This window comes from Oncorhynchus mykiss, chromosome 4 (assembly GCF_057628025.1).
Source record: "Oncorhynchus mykiss isolate SJ-2025 chromosome 4, ASM5762802v1, whole genome shotgun sequence".
NCBI classification, from domain to species: domain Eukaryota; kingdom Metazoa; phylum Chordata; class Actinopteri; order Salmoniformes; family Salmonidae; genus Oncorhynchus; species Oncorhynchus mykiss.
Genome location: NC_143025.1, coordinates 96,571,276 through 96,587,077, shown reverse-complemented (window position 1 = coordinate 96,587,077; position 15,802 = coordinate 96,571,276). Strand labels below are relative to the sequence as shown.

The 15,802-nt window shown below is 39.9% G+C and overlaps 1 protein-coding gene across 1 annotated transcript in view; it reads right to left on the bottom strand.

Annotated features, from left to right (window-relative positions):
- tfap2d (transcription factor AP-2 delta (activating enhancer binding protein 2 delta)) overlaps window positions 1-15,023 on the bottom strand; it is a 42,300-nt gene extending 27,277 nt beyond the window's left edge. The window contains exons 1-5 of the mRNA XM_021601156.3: window positions 14,796-15,023; window positions 13,656-14,165; window positions 10,996-11,056; window positions 2,941-3,106; window positions 1,394-1,512 (exon numbers count right to left, since the gene is read on the bottom strand). Of these exons, the coding sequence (XP_021456831.1) occupies window positions 1,394-1,512; window positions 2,941-3,106; window positions 10,996-11,056; window positions 13,656-14,165; window positions 14,796-14,834 (895 nt within the window). The 5' untranslated portion in view covers window positions 14,835-15,023. The remainder of the gene's footprint in view (window positions 1-1,393; window positions 1,513-2,940; window positions 3,107-10,995; window positions 11,057-13,655; window positions 14,166-14,795) is intronic.
- Between the last annotated feature and the right edge of the window lie 779 nt (window positions 15,024-15,802).

The following is a 15,802-nucleotide window of genomic DNA, read 5'->3' as shown; positions in this document are numbered from 1 at the left end:
GAAGGTGTAGATTTGTAGAGGGATGAGTTTTATTAGGAGGTATAGATTGATAGAGGGATGAGTTGAATTAAGTGCAGATTGATAGAGGGATGAGATTTATTAGGTGTAGATTGATAGAAGGCTGAGTTTTATTAGGAGGTCCAGAATGATGGAATGTGTTTTATTAGAAGGTGTAGATTGGTAGAGGGAAGTGTTCTATTAGAAGGTGTAGATTGGTAGAGGGATGTGTTTTATTAGAAGGTGTAGATTGGTAGAGGGATGTGTTTTATTAGAAGGTGTAGATTGGTAGAGGGATGTGTTTTATTAGGAGGTATAGATTGATTGAGGGATGAGTTGCATTGGGGGTGTAGATTGATAGTGGGATGACCTCATCCTTTCATAGTCATATTAGAATGAGTAGATTGAAAGAGGGATGAGTTTTATTAAGAGGGGTAGATGGTTAAATGGATGAGTTTTATTAGTAGGTCCATATTTATAGAGGGATGAGTTTGATTATGTGTAGATTGACATATTGACTAGTTTTATTAGAATGAGTAGATTGATAACGGTTTGAGTTTAATTAAGAGGTTGTGTCACGTTCTGACCTTTATTTCCTTTGTTTTGTTTTTAGTTAGTATGGTCAGGGCGTGAGTTGGGTGGGTAGTCTATATTTGTTTTTCCATGTTTTGGGGCATTTCTATGTTTCGGCCTAGTATGGTTCTCAATCAGAGGCAGGTGTCATTAGTTGTCTCTGATTGAGAATCATACTTAGGTAGCCTGGGTTGCACTGTTAGTTTGTGGGTGATTGTCTATGTTGATGGCTTGTTTCAGCACAGGTCTCATTTTGTAGCTTCACGGTCGAATTTGGTTTATTGTTTTTGTTACTCGTTTGTATAGTGTTCAGTCTTTCTTTATTAAAGATTTACCATGGACACTTACCATGCCGCATATTGGTCCTCTGATCCTTTTCGCCTCTCCTCTTCAGAAGAAGAGGAGGATGACCGTGACAGGTCGATAGTGATAGATGGTTAAGTTTTATTAGGTTTCTATTGACAGAGCGATGAGTTTTATTAGAAGGTGTAAATTGGTAGAGGGATGAGTTTTATTAGGTTTAGATTGATAGAGGGATGAGTCTTATTAGAAGATGTAGATTGATAGAGGGGTGAGTTTTATTAGGTGTAGATTGATAGAGGGGTGAATTTTCCTAGAAGATGTAGATCGACAGAGGAATACATTTTATTAGGTGTAGATTGATAGAGGGTTGAGGTTTTTTGGAAGGTGTAGATTAATAGAGGGATGAGTTGTATTAGGTGTAGGTTAATAGAGGCATGAGTTTTTTTTAGAAGGTCTAGGTTGATAGAGGGATGAATTATATTAGGTGGTCCAGATTGATTGAGGGATGAGTTATTCTTACCTTCCACCAGAGAGGTGAGGAGTGTAACGTTGGCAGCTTTTCTCCGTCCAGCTGGCAGGTTGAGTCCCAGTCGATCTAACTTTTCCCTCAGACAACGACCACCATTCTTAGACTTAGCTCTGCATTAAAATACATTATCACAGCAATAAAATAAAATATACTATAATTTCATTAAAATAATTAACATATTAATATCAATTAACCCGCTGAAGTCGATGTCCTCTCACCCGCGGTAATATAATTAGCATTAGGGTTAGGGTTCAAATCTGGCAGATATCTGTATTTGTTTTGCATTGGATGCATCTCAATCCACCTATTTCGCACTGCCCCATCTGCGGTGAAAGGTAACAGAGCTAGAGAGGTGTTTAGACCATGAGACAGCCCATCTGCGGTGAAAGGTAACAGAGCTAGAGAGGTGTTTATCAGACCATGAGACAGCCCATCTGCGGTGAAAGGTAACAGAGCTAGAGAGGTGTTTAGACCATGAGACAGCCCATCTGCGGTGAAAGGTAACAGAGCTAGAGAGGTGTTTAGACCATGAGACAGCCCATCTGCGGTGAAAGGTAACAGAGCTAGAGAGGTGTTTATCAGACCATGAGACAGCCCATCTGCGGTGAAAGGTAACAGAGCTAGAGTGGTGTTTATCACACCATGAGACAGCCCATCTGCGGTGAAAGGTGACAGAGCTAGAGCGGTGTTTATCTGACAATGAGACCGAAAATCGGTCTTCTCATGAAATCGTCTGTAGCGTCCAAACGGTTTGCTCTACGTCCCCAAGGAGCGTCTTGGGACTCGTCTTAAGTCGATACAGCTGTTCTGCCAACTTCTGTATGGAGCGTCTGAACAGTTTACGCTAACAGAGCTAGAAAGGTGTTTATCAGACCAGACACTAATATGACCCCTTTAGAAAGGTGAGATTTTGTTTTGCTCTAGGATCCCCCAGGCTTCACTCGTCTGAAGGTCCCCCGGTATCAGTTGAAAAAATGAATGGAAGTATAAATGGAGACTGTTTATTGTCAAAAATAAAGGGTTAAATATATGTACATCTATCAGATATAGGAGATACACTTAAAAAATATTGGGGGACTGTTGTTCTGACTATCTGTTGTTCCGACTATCTGTTATTCAATGTGTTTCTATGGGCTAATAACAGTAAGGACTATCTGTTATTCAATGTGTTTCTATGGGCTAATAGCAGTAAGGACTATATGTTATTCAATGTGTTTCTATGGGCTAACAGCAGTAAGGACTATCTGTTATTCAATGTGTTTCTAATAGCAGTAAGGACTATCTGTTATTCAATGTGTTTCTATGGGCTAATAGGAGTAAGGACTATCTGTTATTCATTGTGTTTCTATGGGCTAATAGCAGTACGCCATTATTCATGTTTTTGATATCATTTGAGTCTTCGAAAATTATGTAAATGTTTAGCTTCAAAATGTTTAGTACTATTGAGTGTGTGAGCGTGTGAGTGTGTGTGTGTGCGCGTGTTTGTTTGTGTTTGTGTGAGTGTGCATGTCTGTGTGCCAGTGTGTGTGTGTCTGTACCTGCGCAATATTCCTCCCAGAAGTGAGGCGTTGAGACACTCTGGAGGCGAGAGGCGTCTTTTCACCTCAGCGATGGTGACTTTATATTTAGAGGTTGAGCTCAGGAGGGACAGACGGCCGGGGACAGAGCAGAACAGATCTGTAGGGTTCACCACACAGGTTCCTCCTAGGTAGAACACATATACACATGTTAAACAAACACGAGTAACATATAGTGTTCAGGGACCTTACCCCCCTCCAATAACCCTATGTGCTAACCTCCCCTAACCCCACTAACTACCCCTTAACCTCCTAACCCTCCCCTAACCTCCTAACCCCCGTGACCCTCCCCTAACCTCCTAACTCCCCTAAACCTCCCCTAACCACCTAACCCTCCTCTAACCCGCTTAACTCTACCCTAACCCCCCTAACCCCCTAACCTCCCATAACCCCCAACCCCATAACCCCCCTAAATTCCTCTAAACCCCCATAACCCCCTAACCCCCATAACCTCCCATAACCCCCAACCCCATAACCCTCCTAAATTCCTCTAACCCCCATAACCCCCTAACCCCCATAACCCCCCATAACCCCCAACCCCATAACCCCCCTAAATTCCTCTAACCCCCATAACCCCCTAACCCTCCCTAACCCCCCTATCTTCCTCTAACTCCCCATAACCCCCATAACCCCCAATCCCATTACCCCCTAACTTCCTCTAACCCCCCATAACCCCCTACCCCAACCCCCTAACCCTCCCCTGAACCTTCCCTTAACCCCCTTAACCCTCCTTTAACCGCCCTAATCCTCCCCTAACCCTCCTAACCCCCCAAAACCCCCAACCCCATAACACCCTTAACTTCCTTTAAACCCCCTACCTCATCCCCCTAACCATCCCCTAACCCCCAACCTACTCTTAACCCCCTTAACCCTCCTTTAACCCCCCTAACTCTCCCCTAACCCTCCCTTAACCCCCCTAAATTGTATGGTTGAGAGAGATGAGGTAAAAAGAATGACAAATAAGTCTGGCTGCACAACCAATTGGCAAACGTACTGCAAATTGAATAAACTGAATAAAAAAATCTGAGAAAACATATTATAAAACAAAGATAAATGATTTTAAGAATGATAGTAAAAAGCTTTAGAGCACCTTAAATTACATTTTGGGCAAAAAACATACAAACTCATTCATTGAATCAGATGGCTCGTTCATCACAAAGCCCATCTGCAAGATTAGTAAACTTAGGCATGACATGCCAGCAACATACGTCGACACTACACGTCCAAGTACAACTGAACAAATTATGAAAGACAATCATTGTAATTTTGAATTCCGTAAAGTGAGTGTGGTGGAAGAGATTAAATAATTGTTGTTGTTAATCAGCAATGACAAGCCACCGGGGTCAGACAACTTGAAATGAACATTATTGAGGATAATAGTTGACGATATTGCCAGTCCTATTTGCCATAACTTCAATCTAAGTCTACTAAATGTCTGTGCCCTCAGGCCTGGAGGGAAGAAAAAGCTACGCAAGAATAGTAAAGCCCCCTTTACTGGCTTAAATAGCCCACCAATCAGCCTGTTACCAACCCTTAGTAAACTGTAAACAAATTGACCACAGACTTTCAACACGTGTTTCGGGAAAAACATTCAACAAGCACAGCACATACACAAATGACTGATGAATGGCTGAGAGAAATTGATGGTACAAAGATAGTGGGGGCTGTTTTGTAAGACTTTAGCTCTGTTTTTGACATTTTCAATCATAGTCTGCTGCTGGAAAAGCTTATTTGTTATGGATTTACACCCCCTACTATATTGTGGATAAATAGTTACCTGTCTAACAGAGGGTGTTCTTTAAAACTTGTTAGGGATAGGGGGCAGTATTCGTAATTTTGGATGACTGAGGTGTCCAAAGTAAACTGCCTGTTACTCAGGTCCAGAAGCTAGGATATGCATATGCATGGTGGTATTAGATGGGAAGCACTTTAAAGTTTCTAAAACTGTTAAAATACTGTCTGTGAGTATAACAGAACTGATTTGGCAGGCAAAAACCCAAGGACCAATTTTCTTTCTTTTGACCTGCCAGCCAATTCCAAGCTTAAGCTATTGAAACCAAAGACTTCCGCCTCCCAAAAGGCAGTTCCTATTGCTTCCACTAGATGTCAACAATCTTTACATACATGGTTTCAGGCTTGTATTCTGAAAAACCAACGAGGAATAGTTGTTTCTCCTCAGCGCATCCCATGGCACAACTAGTCTCATTGCTCATGTGACCGAGGGAGCACGTTGCGTTCTTTTCCTTTCCTATTGAAAATAGTTTGCTCCGTATGAAATATTATCATTTATTTAGATATTAGAGTACCTAATAATGAATTAGAAACGTTGTTTGTTTTGTTTGGATAAACTTTACTGGTAACTTTTGGAACTCCTATGTCTGCATTCTGAACGGGTGGATTACTTAACTCAATGACGCCTACTAAACGGACTATTTGGGATATAAAGATCGAACAAAATGACCATTCATTGTGTTCCTGGGACTCTTGTGAATGCGATCAGAGGAAGATCTTCAAAGGTAAGTGACTTATTTTATTGCTATTTGGGATTTTGTGACGTCTGTGCTTGTTTGGATAATATGCTGGTGTGGGGCGCTGACCTGAGATAATCGAATGCTGTGCTTTCGCCGTAAAACCTTTTTGAAATCTGGCGATGCGGTTAGATTGCCAAGACTCTAAGCTAAAGAATCACGTATGACACTTGTATTATCATGAAGTTTAATATTAAGTTTTCTGTATTTTCAATTTGGCGCTGTGCAATTTCACCGGATGTTGTCGAGGTGGGACCCCTGCGCCAGAAAGATTAATGGAAGCCTCTCCCACATAATCCAGGTAGAATCAGGAATTCCCCAGGGCAGCTGTCTAGGCTCCTTACTTTTTTCAATCTTTACTAACAACATGCCTCTGGCTTTGAGTAAAGCCAGTGTGTCTATGTACTGTATGTGTTGTGAATCCAGCCAACATGTCAGATTTCAAAAAGGCTTTTCAGCGAAAGCAAACGATGCTAATATCTGAGGATAGCACCTCCGTAAACAAAAGAGAGAAAACATATTTCAACCCTGCAGGCGCGACACAAAATGCAGAAATAAAAATATAAATCATGCCTTAACTTTGACGATCTTCTTCTGTTGGCACTCCAGTTATGTCCCATAAACATCACAAATGGTCCTTTTGTTCGATTAATTCCATCCATATATATCCAAAATGTCCATTTATTTGGCGCATTTGATCCAGAAAAACACCGGTTACAACTTGCGCAACGTGACTACAAAATTTCTCAAAAGTTACCTGTAAACTTTGCCAAAACATTTCAAACTACTTTTGTAATACAACTAGGTATTTTTTAAAGTAAATAATCGACAAAATTGAAGACGGGATGATTTGTGTTCAATACAGGAAGAAAACAAACTGACGCTAGCTTTCTGGTCACGTGCCTCTATCAAACAGTACACATGAAGGGACCCTCGTTTTGAAGAGGGCTACTTCTTCAATACACAAAGGAAAAACCTTAATCAATTTCTAAAGACTGGTGACATCAAGTGGAAGCGGTAGGAACTGCAAGCAAGTTCAAACAGTTTTAGAAACTTCAGAGTGTTTTCTATCCAAATCTACTCATAATATGCATATCTTATCTTCTGGTGATGAGTAGCAGGCAGTTGAATTTGGGCATGCCAAAATTCCAAATACCCGCCCCCTATCCTAGAGAAGTTAACAAAGAGCTACAGTTAGTTTTAGAATGGGTGGTAAGGTATAAGTTAGTCCTAAATATTTCAAAAACTAAAAGCATTGTATTTGGGACAAATCATTCACTTGACCCTAAACCTCAACCAAATCTTTTAATGCAAAATGTGGAAATTGAGCAATTTGAGGTGACTAAACTGCTTTGAGTAACCCTGGATTGTAAACTGTCATGGTCAAAACATGTTGATACAACAGTAGCTAAGATGGGGAGAAGTCTGTCCATAATAAAGTGCTGCTCTACCTTCCTTCTTAACAACACTATCAACAAGGCAGGTCCTACAGGCACTAGTTTGTCGCACCTGGACTACTGTTCAGTCATGTGGTCAGGTGCCACAAAGAGGGATTTGGAAAATTACAATCGTCTCCGAACAGGGCAACACGGCTGGCCGTTAAATGTATACGGGGAGCTAACATTAATAATATGCATGTCAATCTCTCATGGAATAAAGTGGAGGAGAGATTGACTTCATCACTACTTGTATTTATGAGAGGTATTGACATGTTGAATGCACCTAGCTGTCTGTTTAAACTACTTGCACACTGCTCAGACACCCATGCATACTCCACAAGACATGCCACCAGAGGTCTCTTCACAGTCCCCAAGTCCAGAACAGACTATGGGAGGTGCACAGTACTACATAGAGCCATGACTACATGGAACTCTATTCCACATCAGGGAACTGATGCAGCAGTAGAATCAGATTGTCAAAACAGATGAAAATACACCTTATGGAACAGCAGGGACTGTGTAGAGACACACTAACAGCTACATACACACACTAGCACACACACTCTACACACACGTACATTGTAATATTGTTGTTTGGTGGTATTATACATTTATATTGCATATATGTAGTGGTGTAATAATTTTATATGATGTACATTTGTATATTTTGTTTTATATGTAATGTAAGTAACCCAAACACATTGGACCCCAGGAAGAGAAGCTGCTACCTTGGCAGCAGCTAATGGGGATCCCTGATAAACCCCAGGAAGAATAGCTGCTACCTTGGCTGCAGCTAATGGGGATCCCTGATAAACCCCAGGAAGAATAGCTGCTACCTTGGCTGCAGCTAATGGGGATCCCTGATAAATATAATTGGAAAAGAAAAGGCTCAACGCTTGCTCACCATTAAAAATGTGTAGTTTTATTAGACAAGGTTAAAAGATTGATGTTCCCTAATAAATACAAATACAAAACAACCCTAGCAGCTGCTAACAGGCATCAGGGTAACAGGGAGGTTGGACTGACAACACTTTATCAATGAGAACACAGACATTGATTAACTCTAATTTAAATAAGGCTTGCAAATCCAGCCAAAGTCTTTCACTATTTGATACGGGATTACATGTGGTCATAGGCTAACGTGTACGTGCGTGTGCGTGTGTGTGCGTTTGTGTGTGTGAATTTCGGCTGTGTGACAGTTTCCGGCCTGGCATGTCAGTCAAGCTCACATCTCTGAAAGCTGTGAGTTCACATCATAGTAATTCCTCCAAAAATGTTTTGAATCAAAGTAGTTTGTATTTTATGTTGCCACGGGCAATGGAAAAGGAGCTATTGCCGATAGTACGGTGGAGCGCGTGGGCCCAGAGGCGATAGCTCTATTTAAGCAGCGGAGAGTAGCCTCGGGCAGCGGCGGAGCAGCGGCGGGATCACACTCGGAATCAAGCGCCTTTTACAAGTTTACCATGAAAATTAAAGAAAATGAGACATGGGCCAAATGTCATTCTCCTCCTATTTTAACCACAATGTTTATAGCACCTGTCACAAGACAGCACAGCCCACACATATCCAGCAGCCGTCTGAGAGAGGGTGCGTGCACGTGGAGGGTGATAAGCTTGATCAGATGCTGAAGGCTTGGTGGGATACTGGTGATTAAAACACAGACACTGCTCTAAGTAGGAGCCGCGTTTCTGGAGACATTTCTTTTGAAAAAGGTTGTGTGAATATTCATGGCGCCAAAGCCGGCGTCAGAAAGAACAACATTAATATGATCTCAGCTGAATTCGGGCCGCGCCACATTAGCATATCAAAGCGGCCGCCCGAGGCGAGAGAAGCTATCGATACGGGAGCGCGAGGTAAAGCAAAGATTATTGGTTGTGATGGTTGGAGCAGTGGAGCTCGCGGCTAAATCCTACACACCATTAACCAAAAGTGATAGCGGAGAGATTCCCGCATCAAGCTTCCAGAACCCTGCCACCCCCCCCCCCCCCCCCCCCCCTCAAAAAAACACCTAGACAGAGTAGCACACACACACCTAGACAGTTTATGCTACTGTTATAGACTCGCTACTTTATATAGCCTCGCTACTGTTATTTTTCACTGTATTTTTACTGTTGTTTTTATTTCTTTACTTACCTATTGTTCACCTAATACCTTTTTTGCACTATTGGTTAGTGCCTGTAAGTAAGCATTTCAATGTAAGGTCTATCTACACCTGTTGTATTCGGCGCACGTGACAAATACACTTTGATTTGATTTGATTTATGAAACATTAACAACTAGACACAGGCTGCTCGGTGGAAAATTACACGTGTTTATAGCTCGAGAATAACGGAATAATAACGCATTCTTTGCTTCTTTCACATCAACAGAAAGTGATGCGGTAAAAATACCAGAAAGACGTTTGATTTGTGTTGTCCTTTTAGCTCTAGCTAAAAGTTTTTATTTAAATGTTCTAATTTTTGTTTTTAATTTACATTTTTATTTACTTTACCACACAAACAAATGGAAAAGTCAACAGCCTAGTGGATTCAAATCAGCAGGAATAACATTTCAGAGTTCTAATGATCTTCTACACCCTTAGGCTATATTTCATTATACAATTCATTTCCAATTTGTCAAAGGTAACAAGTAATAAAAAACAGCCATAAGTTTTCACTAATGACATTAAAACATCATCCTGTTATTACTGTGAAGCTCAACATAATGAAATAACATCAAAACATCCTGCAGTTACAACTGTGAAGGCCAACACAATAAAATTACCAAAACATCCTTCCATTATTACTGTGAAGGCCAACACAATGAAATAACATAAAAAATAAATGCTGTTATTACTGTGAAGGCCAAACAATGAAATTACCAAACGACAATCATTATAACTGTTAGAATTACTATTGTTATTATTACTGTAATTATTATTACTCTTATTACAACTGTTATTATTACTTTTACTATTACTGTAATTATTATTACTCTTATTTCAACTGTTATTATTACTGTTATTATAACTATTATTATTACGGTTACTATAACTGTTATTATTACTGTTATTGTTAGTAGAATTACTGTTATTATAACTATTATTGTTACGATTACTAGAACTGTTATTAGAACTGTCTGGGTGACTGTTATTATTACTGTTATTACAGCTGTTAATATTACTGTTATTGTTGCTACTGTTATTATTGTTACTATTGTTACTGTTTTTATTATTACTATTATTACTGTTATTAATATTACTAATTGCCATTATTATTAATATTATTAATGTTATTATTATTGCTGTTATTATTGTTACTATTTTGACAGTTATTATTGTTACTATTATTACTGTTATTATTATCACGACTACTGCTGTTATTACAACTGTAATTATAATTGTTATCATTATTACTATTACAACTGTTATTATTATTATTATTACTGTTGTTATTATTATTGTGACCATTGTTACTGTTATCATTGTAACTATTATTACTGTTATTATTGTTACTATTATTGCTGTTATTACAACCGTAATTATAACTTATTATTTATGTTATTATAACTCATACTATAACTTATTGTTATATGTATTATTATTATTCCTGTTATTATTATTATTATTGTTGCTGTCATTTTTATCATTGTTAGGCAATATTAATTTGGGTTTCTTCTTTTCATTGTTGATTTTGATAATAGAGTTGGTTAAGAGAATGACAGATCTGCGAGAAAGAATTACGCACTCTATTCTACAATGGAAGGTGCACTGATAGCGTCAATTAAACCCGACATTACAGCTTGAGGCGTAGTGGTAGAATTCTCTGGATTGACGTGACATCCTAATTTAACCATTTTAAACACAAACTGAGAGAAAAATGAAAAATAGTACAGTGGTGTGTCATAAAATTGTCTAGTTCAACAAAAATATATTTTCCCTTGATTTAGATAATGCTTCCATCTTGTCTTTTCGATTATTCATTTTTACCAGACAGGGAAAGAGATGGGTATTCATGTTAATGTGTGTTAAAGGTGTGGGGTTTAAGGTGTGTGTGTAAGGTGTGTCTTACCTCTTCGGATGATGCCGCCTTGGCCATTGAGCACAAGCCCGCACTGCGCCTCCACGGAGCCCTGAAACAGCGTCATATTATTATTAATAATAATAGTACAAGGTCCGTGATAAACAATCAAGAATCGTAATCAAGAAACACACGCACGAGCTTGGCGCAGTGCGTCAACCTCAGTGTTGACGAGAACGCTCAGCCCAGCCCACAGTGGGGTGTGTGTGTGTGTGTGTGTGTATGTGTGTGTGTGTGTGTGTGTGTGTGTGTGTGTGTGTGTGTGTGTGTGTGTGTGTGTGTGTGTGTTTTGACACCTGCGCCTACCTGTTGTTACCGCTTATAACCGATCCTAACCACAGATGTGGAACCTGTTACACATGGTGATATCAGTGATGTCATCCGAACGACTGAGGAACATGAGCTATTATTGAGAAGAACCCGGTTAATCCCCGGTGTGAGCAGCGAGCGGACGGGGTGCAGACACAACCCTGATTAAAATAAACACTCGGCTGTCTTTCTCGAAGAGGCTGTGTAAGTCTTTATAACAAACAAGGCTGTATAGAACATTTTTACTCCGAAGCTAAAGTGATTATAAAATCAATATACAAAACGCAGAGGTCTCGCATACATTAAGTGTCTAACAGGAGAAAGAGTTAGGGAGCCGGGGGAAAGGTGTGGCAGCTCTTTTGTTGAGCATGGAAATCTCTTTAGGCGCTCAAAAATGCGATGTGCTGCAAAAGACAGACTGCATCTGTTCTACTCAGGTTCACGTGCCTTTATTTTCTAAAGAAGGTCGAAGATCTTTTCTAGTGGCTTGTGTGTGAGAGACCCCTTGCTCGCTCGTGTTTGTGCATTTCTGTGTGTTAGTGTGTGTGTGGTTACCCTTCTTACCAACACGCCACTCAAAGGTCTGATAATCTACATAATGAAAGTGGTAATGATGGTGACATATTGAAATATATTAACATCTAAATAAAAATAAAGATTCTTAGTATCTATAATAATAATCAGAATTAGAATGATCAGAATAATTATAACTGTTATCCTCATCACCATCATAATAGCCTAAATAAGAGAACATTCACAACAGAAAGAAAGATATGGTAGGCTCTTGGATCTAGAACAGCTCCATTATTATAATTATTATTGTTGTTCTTATTATGGTTATTATTATAGTTGTTGTTGTCATTATTGTTATTATGGTTTTGTTATTATTGTTAGTTATTGTTATTATTGTGATTATTATTACCATTATTATTATTACAGGTCTTATCAGCAGACTATTTTACTATGCTACGCTATTAAAATTATTATTCAACAAGTTATCATATAGCCCTTTATAAATATTATTAATTAACTAGTTATTATCATATATTAATACCACAAACAAGTAGTTAGCAGATATCCCTATATTAGTACTATTAGTCAAGCAAATATATATCTAGGTCTAGCAGATACATTTCTTCAGGTGTTCTACCTATTGAATTACTTGAATTACTTCTGGTATGCTAGTAGTTTAATTACTTCTGGTATGCTAGTAGTTTAATTACTTCTGGTATGCTAGTAGTTTAATTACTTCTGGTATGCTAGTAGTTTAATTACTTCTGGTATGCTAGTAGTTTAATTACTTCTGGTATGCTGGTAATTGAATTACTTATGGTATGCTAGTAGTTTAATTACTTATGCTATGCTAGTAGTTTAATTACTTCTGGTATGCTAGTAGTTTAATTACTTATGCTATGCTAGTAGTTTAATTACCTCTGGTATGCTAGTAGTTGAATGTCAAATATCTTACCAGTTTGGTTGTACAATTGAGAAATGAACGACGCGATAAAGGAATGATGCAACGTGTTTAAAACGAGATATTTTTGTCTCGTGCACAGTGTTTAACTGGAGGTTGTTCTGTCTTGTGCAGCAGTGTGTTTAACCAGAGCCGCGGCTCAGATGTCGCTGCATAAAGAACACGTTGATTGACATTAAAACGGTAATTGGATAAACTACGGTGCTTTACCGTGCCCGAGCAGCCCATTGTGCCCTGAACCCCAATCCCTTAATCCGCTTTCAGAAGAGAAGAGAGAACCAGCGTCTTTTCACCGCCTCACCAGCCGGACACACACACACACCATTTCTTTACATCGAAAATAATATGTAAAATATAGGTCACGTGCATTTAGAGTAAAATAGAGGGTGGACTGCATAATGGGAGTGAATTTCTCACATTAACTGTTTTAATGCAGAGTATATTCTATTCAGTTGTATTCTAGATTACTTCATATTTTAATTCCTCTCCATCTAATGTAATATCAGCCTAATGTCATATTCAGTCATGGAATATTCTGTTTTTATTTTGACTGAACCCTCCTCGTCCTACTCAGAATAACTGGAGTTCTGCAGAGCGTAAGAGAGCAGAGATACCCTCGTGTCTCTGTGTTTGGAACGGGACAGACAGACGGACTCTGAGAGTGACAAGAGTTAGGGTTTAGGAGTTAGGAAATAGGGTTTAGGAGATAGTGGCTAGGCTTTAGGAAATAGGTGCTAGGGTTTAGTATTTAGGGTCTGAAATTAAACTTTGTTGTGCACTATAGCCAGTATGGCTGTTGTGTGAATTGTTGGTGTTTGATCAGAATGACAACAGTGGAGGAGAGGAGAGAGAAGAGGAGAGGGGGTACCTGCAGGTCGTCCGCCCCGGGGGGAGGGAGCCCCAGACCGGCTGCAGGCAGCAGCCTCTGGTCGTGGTGCATGCCGTACTGCCCACCGTGTGATGTCATCAAAGACAGGTCATGGCGCCGGTAGGCGTCCAGGCAGCCCAGCTCGCGCCGCTGCTGCTCGTCCAGGCACGAGGACTTAAGTGCACGGGCGCTGTGCAGGTTGATGAAGTCTGTGTCTCCGTGGGTCGCGTGGTGAATCTGCTGGTAGTACTGCCCGGAGTGGAGAGAGTTGAGGCCGTACGCCTCTGGGCCCACGGCTGGGTGGGAGTGCTGGAAGTCATAGTGGAAGGACTGGTGGTGCAGGGGGGTGTACTGGTGGTTGGTGGAGAAGTAGGGCGAGGCAAACTCTGTAGCCGCCGCGGGGTAGGCTGTGAGCGGCGAAGACGAGCTGTAAGCCACCGAGGAGTTGGCGACGCTCTCAAGGCAACCTAGCTGCATCAGACGGTAACTGTTGGACCCGTCATGACGTATCTGAGAGGAATAAAGGAAAATATCAGCGGTGTCATTTCATTTACCATCTCTCTCTCTTTACCACTCTCTCTCTTTTAATACCTCAAACTCAAACACTCAAAGCTCTTAGAAAAAACACGAAGAAAATGTGATTCCATGAGCCTGGGAGGGGTACGCACAGCAGCACAAGCCCTCAGTGTGTGTGTGCGTTGTACACGGTATCTGTCATTTTCAGTGCAGCGTTTTAGAGCGCGTGCTGTTCTATTATTATTTGGGTCTCAGCTCTGAACGCGCGCTGGGTGGCAGGTAAGTAGAGTGAGCCACCAGTGTTCCGCCCTAAATGTTATAATCACACCCGTTACCGGTTTACACACACAAGCCTCATCTGTCTCCCTCATTTTATTCCCTCACTCTTCACACAAATAAAAAACATTACTCCAGTTTTCCGTAGCCAGTCCTCTGCCATTACCCAGGGAAGCTTTGCTTTCTGGAGACGCATCACAACGATTTTACTTTAAATCTGCATGTATCAAAACAGGTGTGATTACTATAACTTTAAATCTGCATGTATCAAACAGGTGTGATTACTATAACAGGTAGATGATAATTCCTAAATATTATTGATAATGAAGAGTGCTAATAAATAAATACCTCGGCATCATGGACCAAACCGGGGAACGTGGCTGACATGGTGTTGCTCCGCTAACCAGCTTTCCCTCCTGATCGAACAAATGCTTTCCGTTAAAATCCCCAAACCGAGAGAAGTGGAAAAAGTCCCTGCACGGAGCCGCGGATAGCTGGTGGAACACGAGCGTTTTCCCTCTGTACCATCACACCGGCTGGCGCACAGATTTTGTACTTGCAGGGTATTTCTGTTGTGATGTCGTCGGTGGTCCCCTGATAATATAGTTAGAAAAATAAGCATCAGCACTGAGGAATGGATGGAGGACAATAGAAGAGCTAGCTGTTTCCATCCCAGGAGACAAGGAATAAATATTGTATCTTCCCTAATAAGGAACAGACACTTTCAAAATGTTTTACCATTTTTGTGGACATTTTCTTTTTTCTCGTTTGTATTTTCAGACGGTTTGCTTTCTTCGTTTTACCCACATGGCTTAAACCTAGGCTATTACAAAACTAGTCGGATTTTCAACAAAAATGTAAGTTGATTTCAAAACATCCCCACGTTTATATAGGCTATCATTATTAAATAAACATGTATTTTCTCATCTATTGAACTTAATGTAATTTGATGTAGGCTATTTTGTTTTTTCAAACAGAGCCGTGCCCCGTCAACAAGTCTCTATTAATTAATAAGCAAATTATTATTACTACTACTACCATTATAAATATTATTATTGTTTTATTTTAATTATTATCGTTATTGTTGTGTAATTAATATCATTATTATATATTATTATAGACTTATGTATTGCCTTTATTATTATTATTATTACTAATATTATATTATCTTTGTTTTTAAATCAAATACACCCCATATTAAACAGTAACGTCTGCTCCAGATGTATTTGGAATTAAGCGACAATATTTTGTTTCGATCGAAATTAAAATTAGGCTATGCAATGAGTGTATACCAGGGAGGAAGATAATTTCGTGGAGAGAAATAATGAGAATAATCAGGGAATAATTTCTGCTAA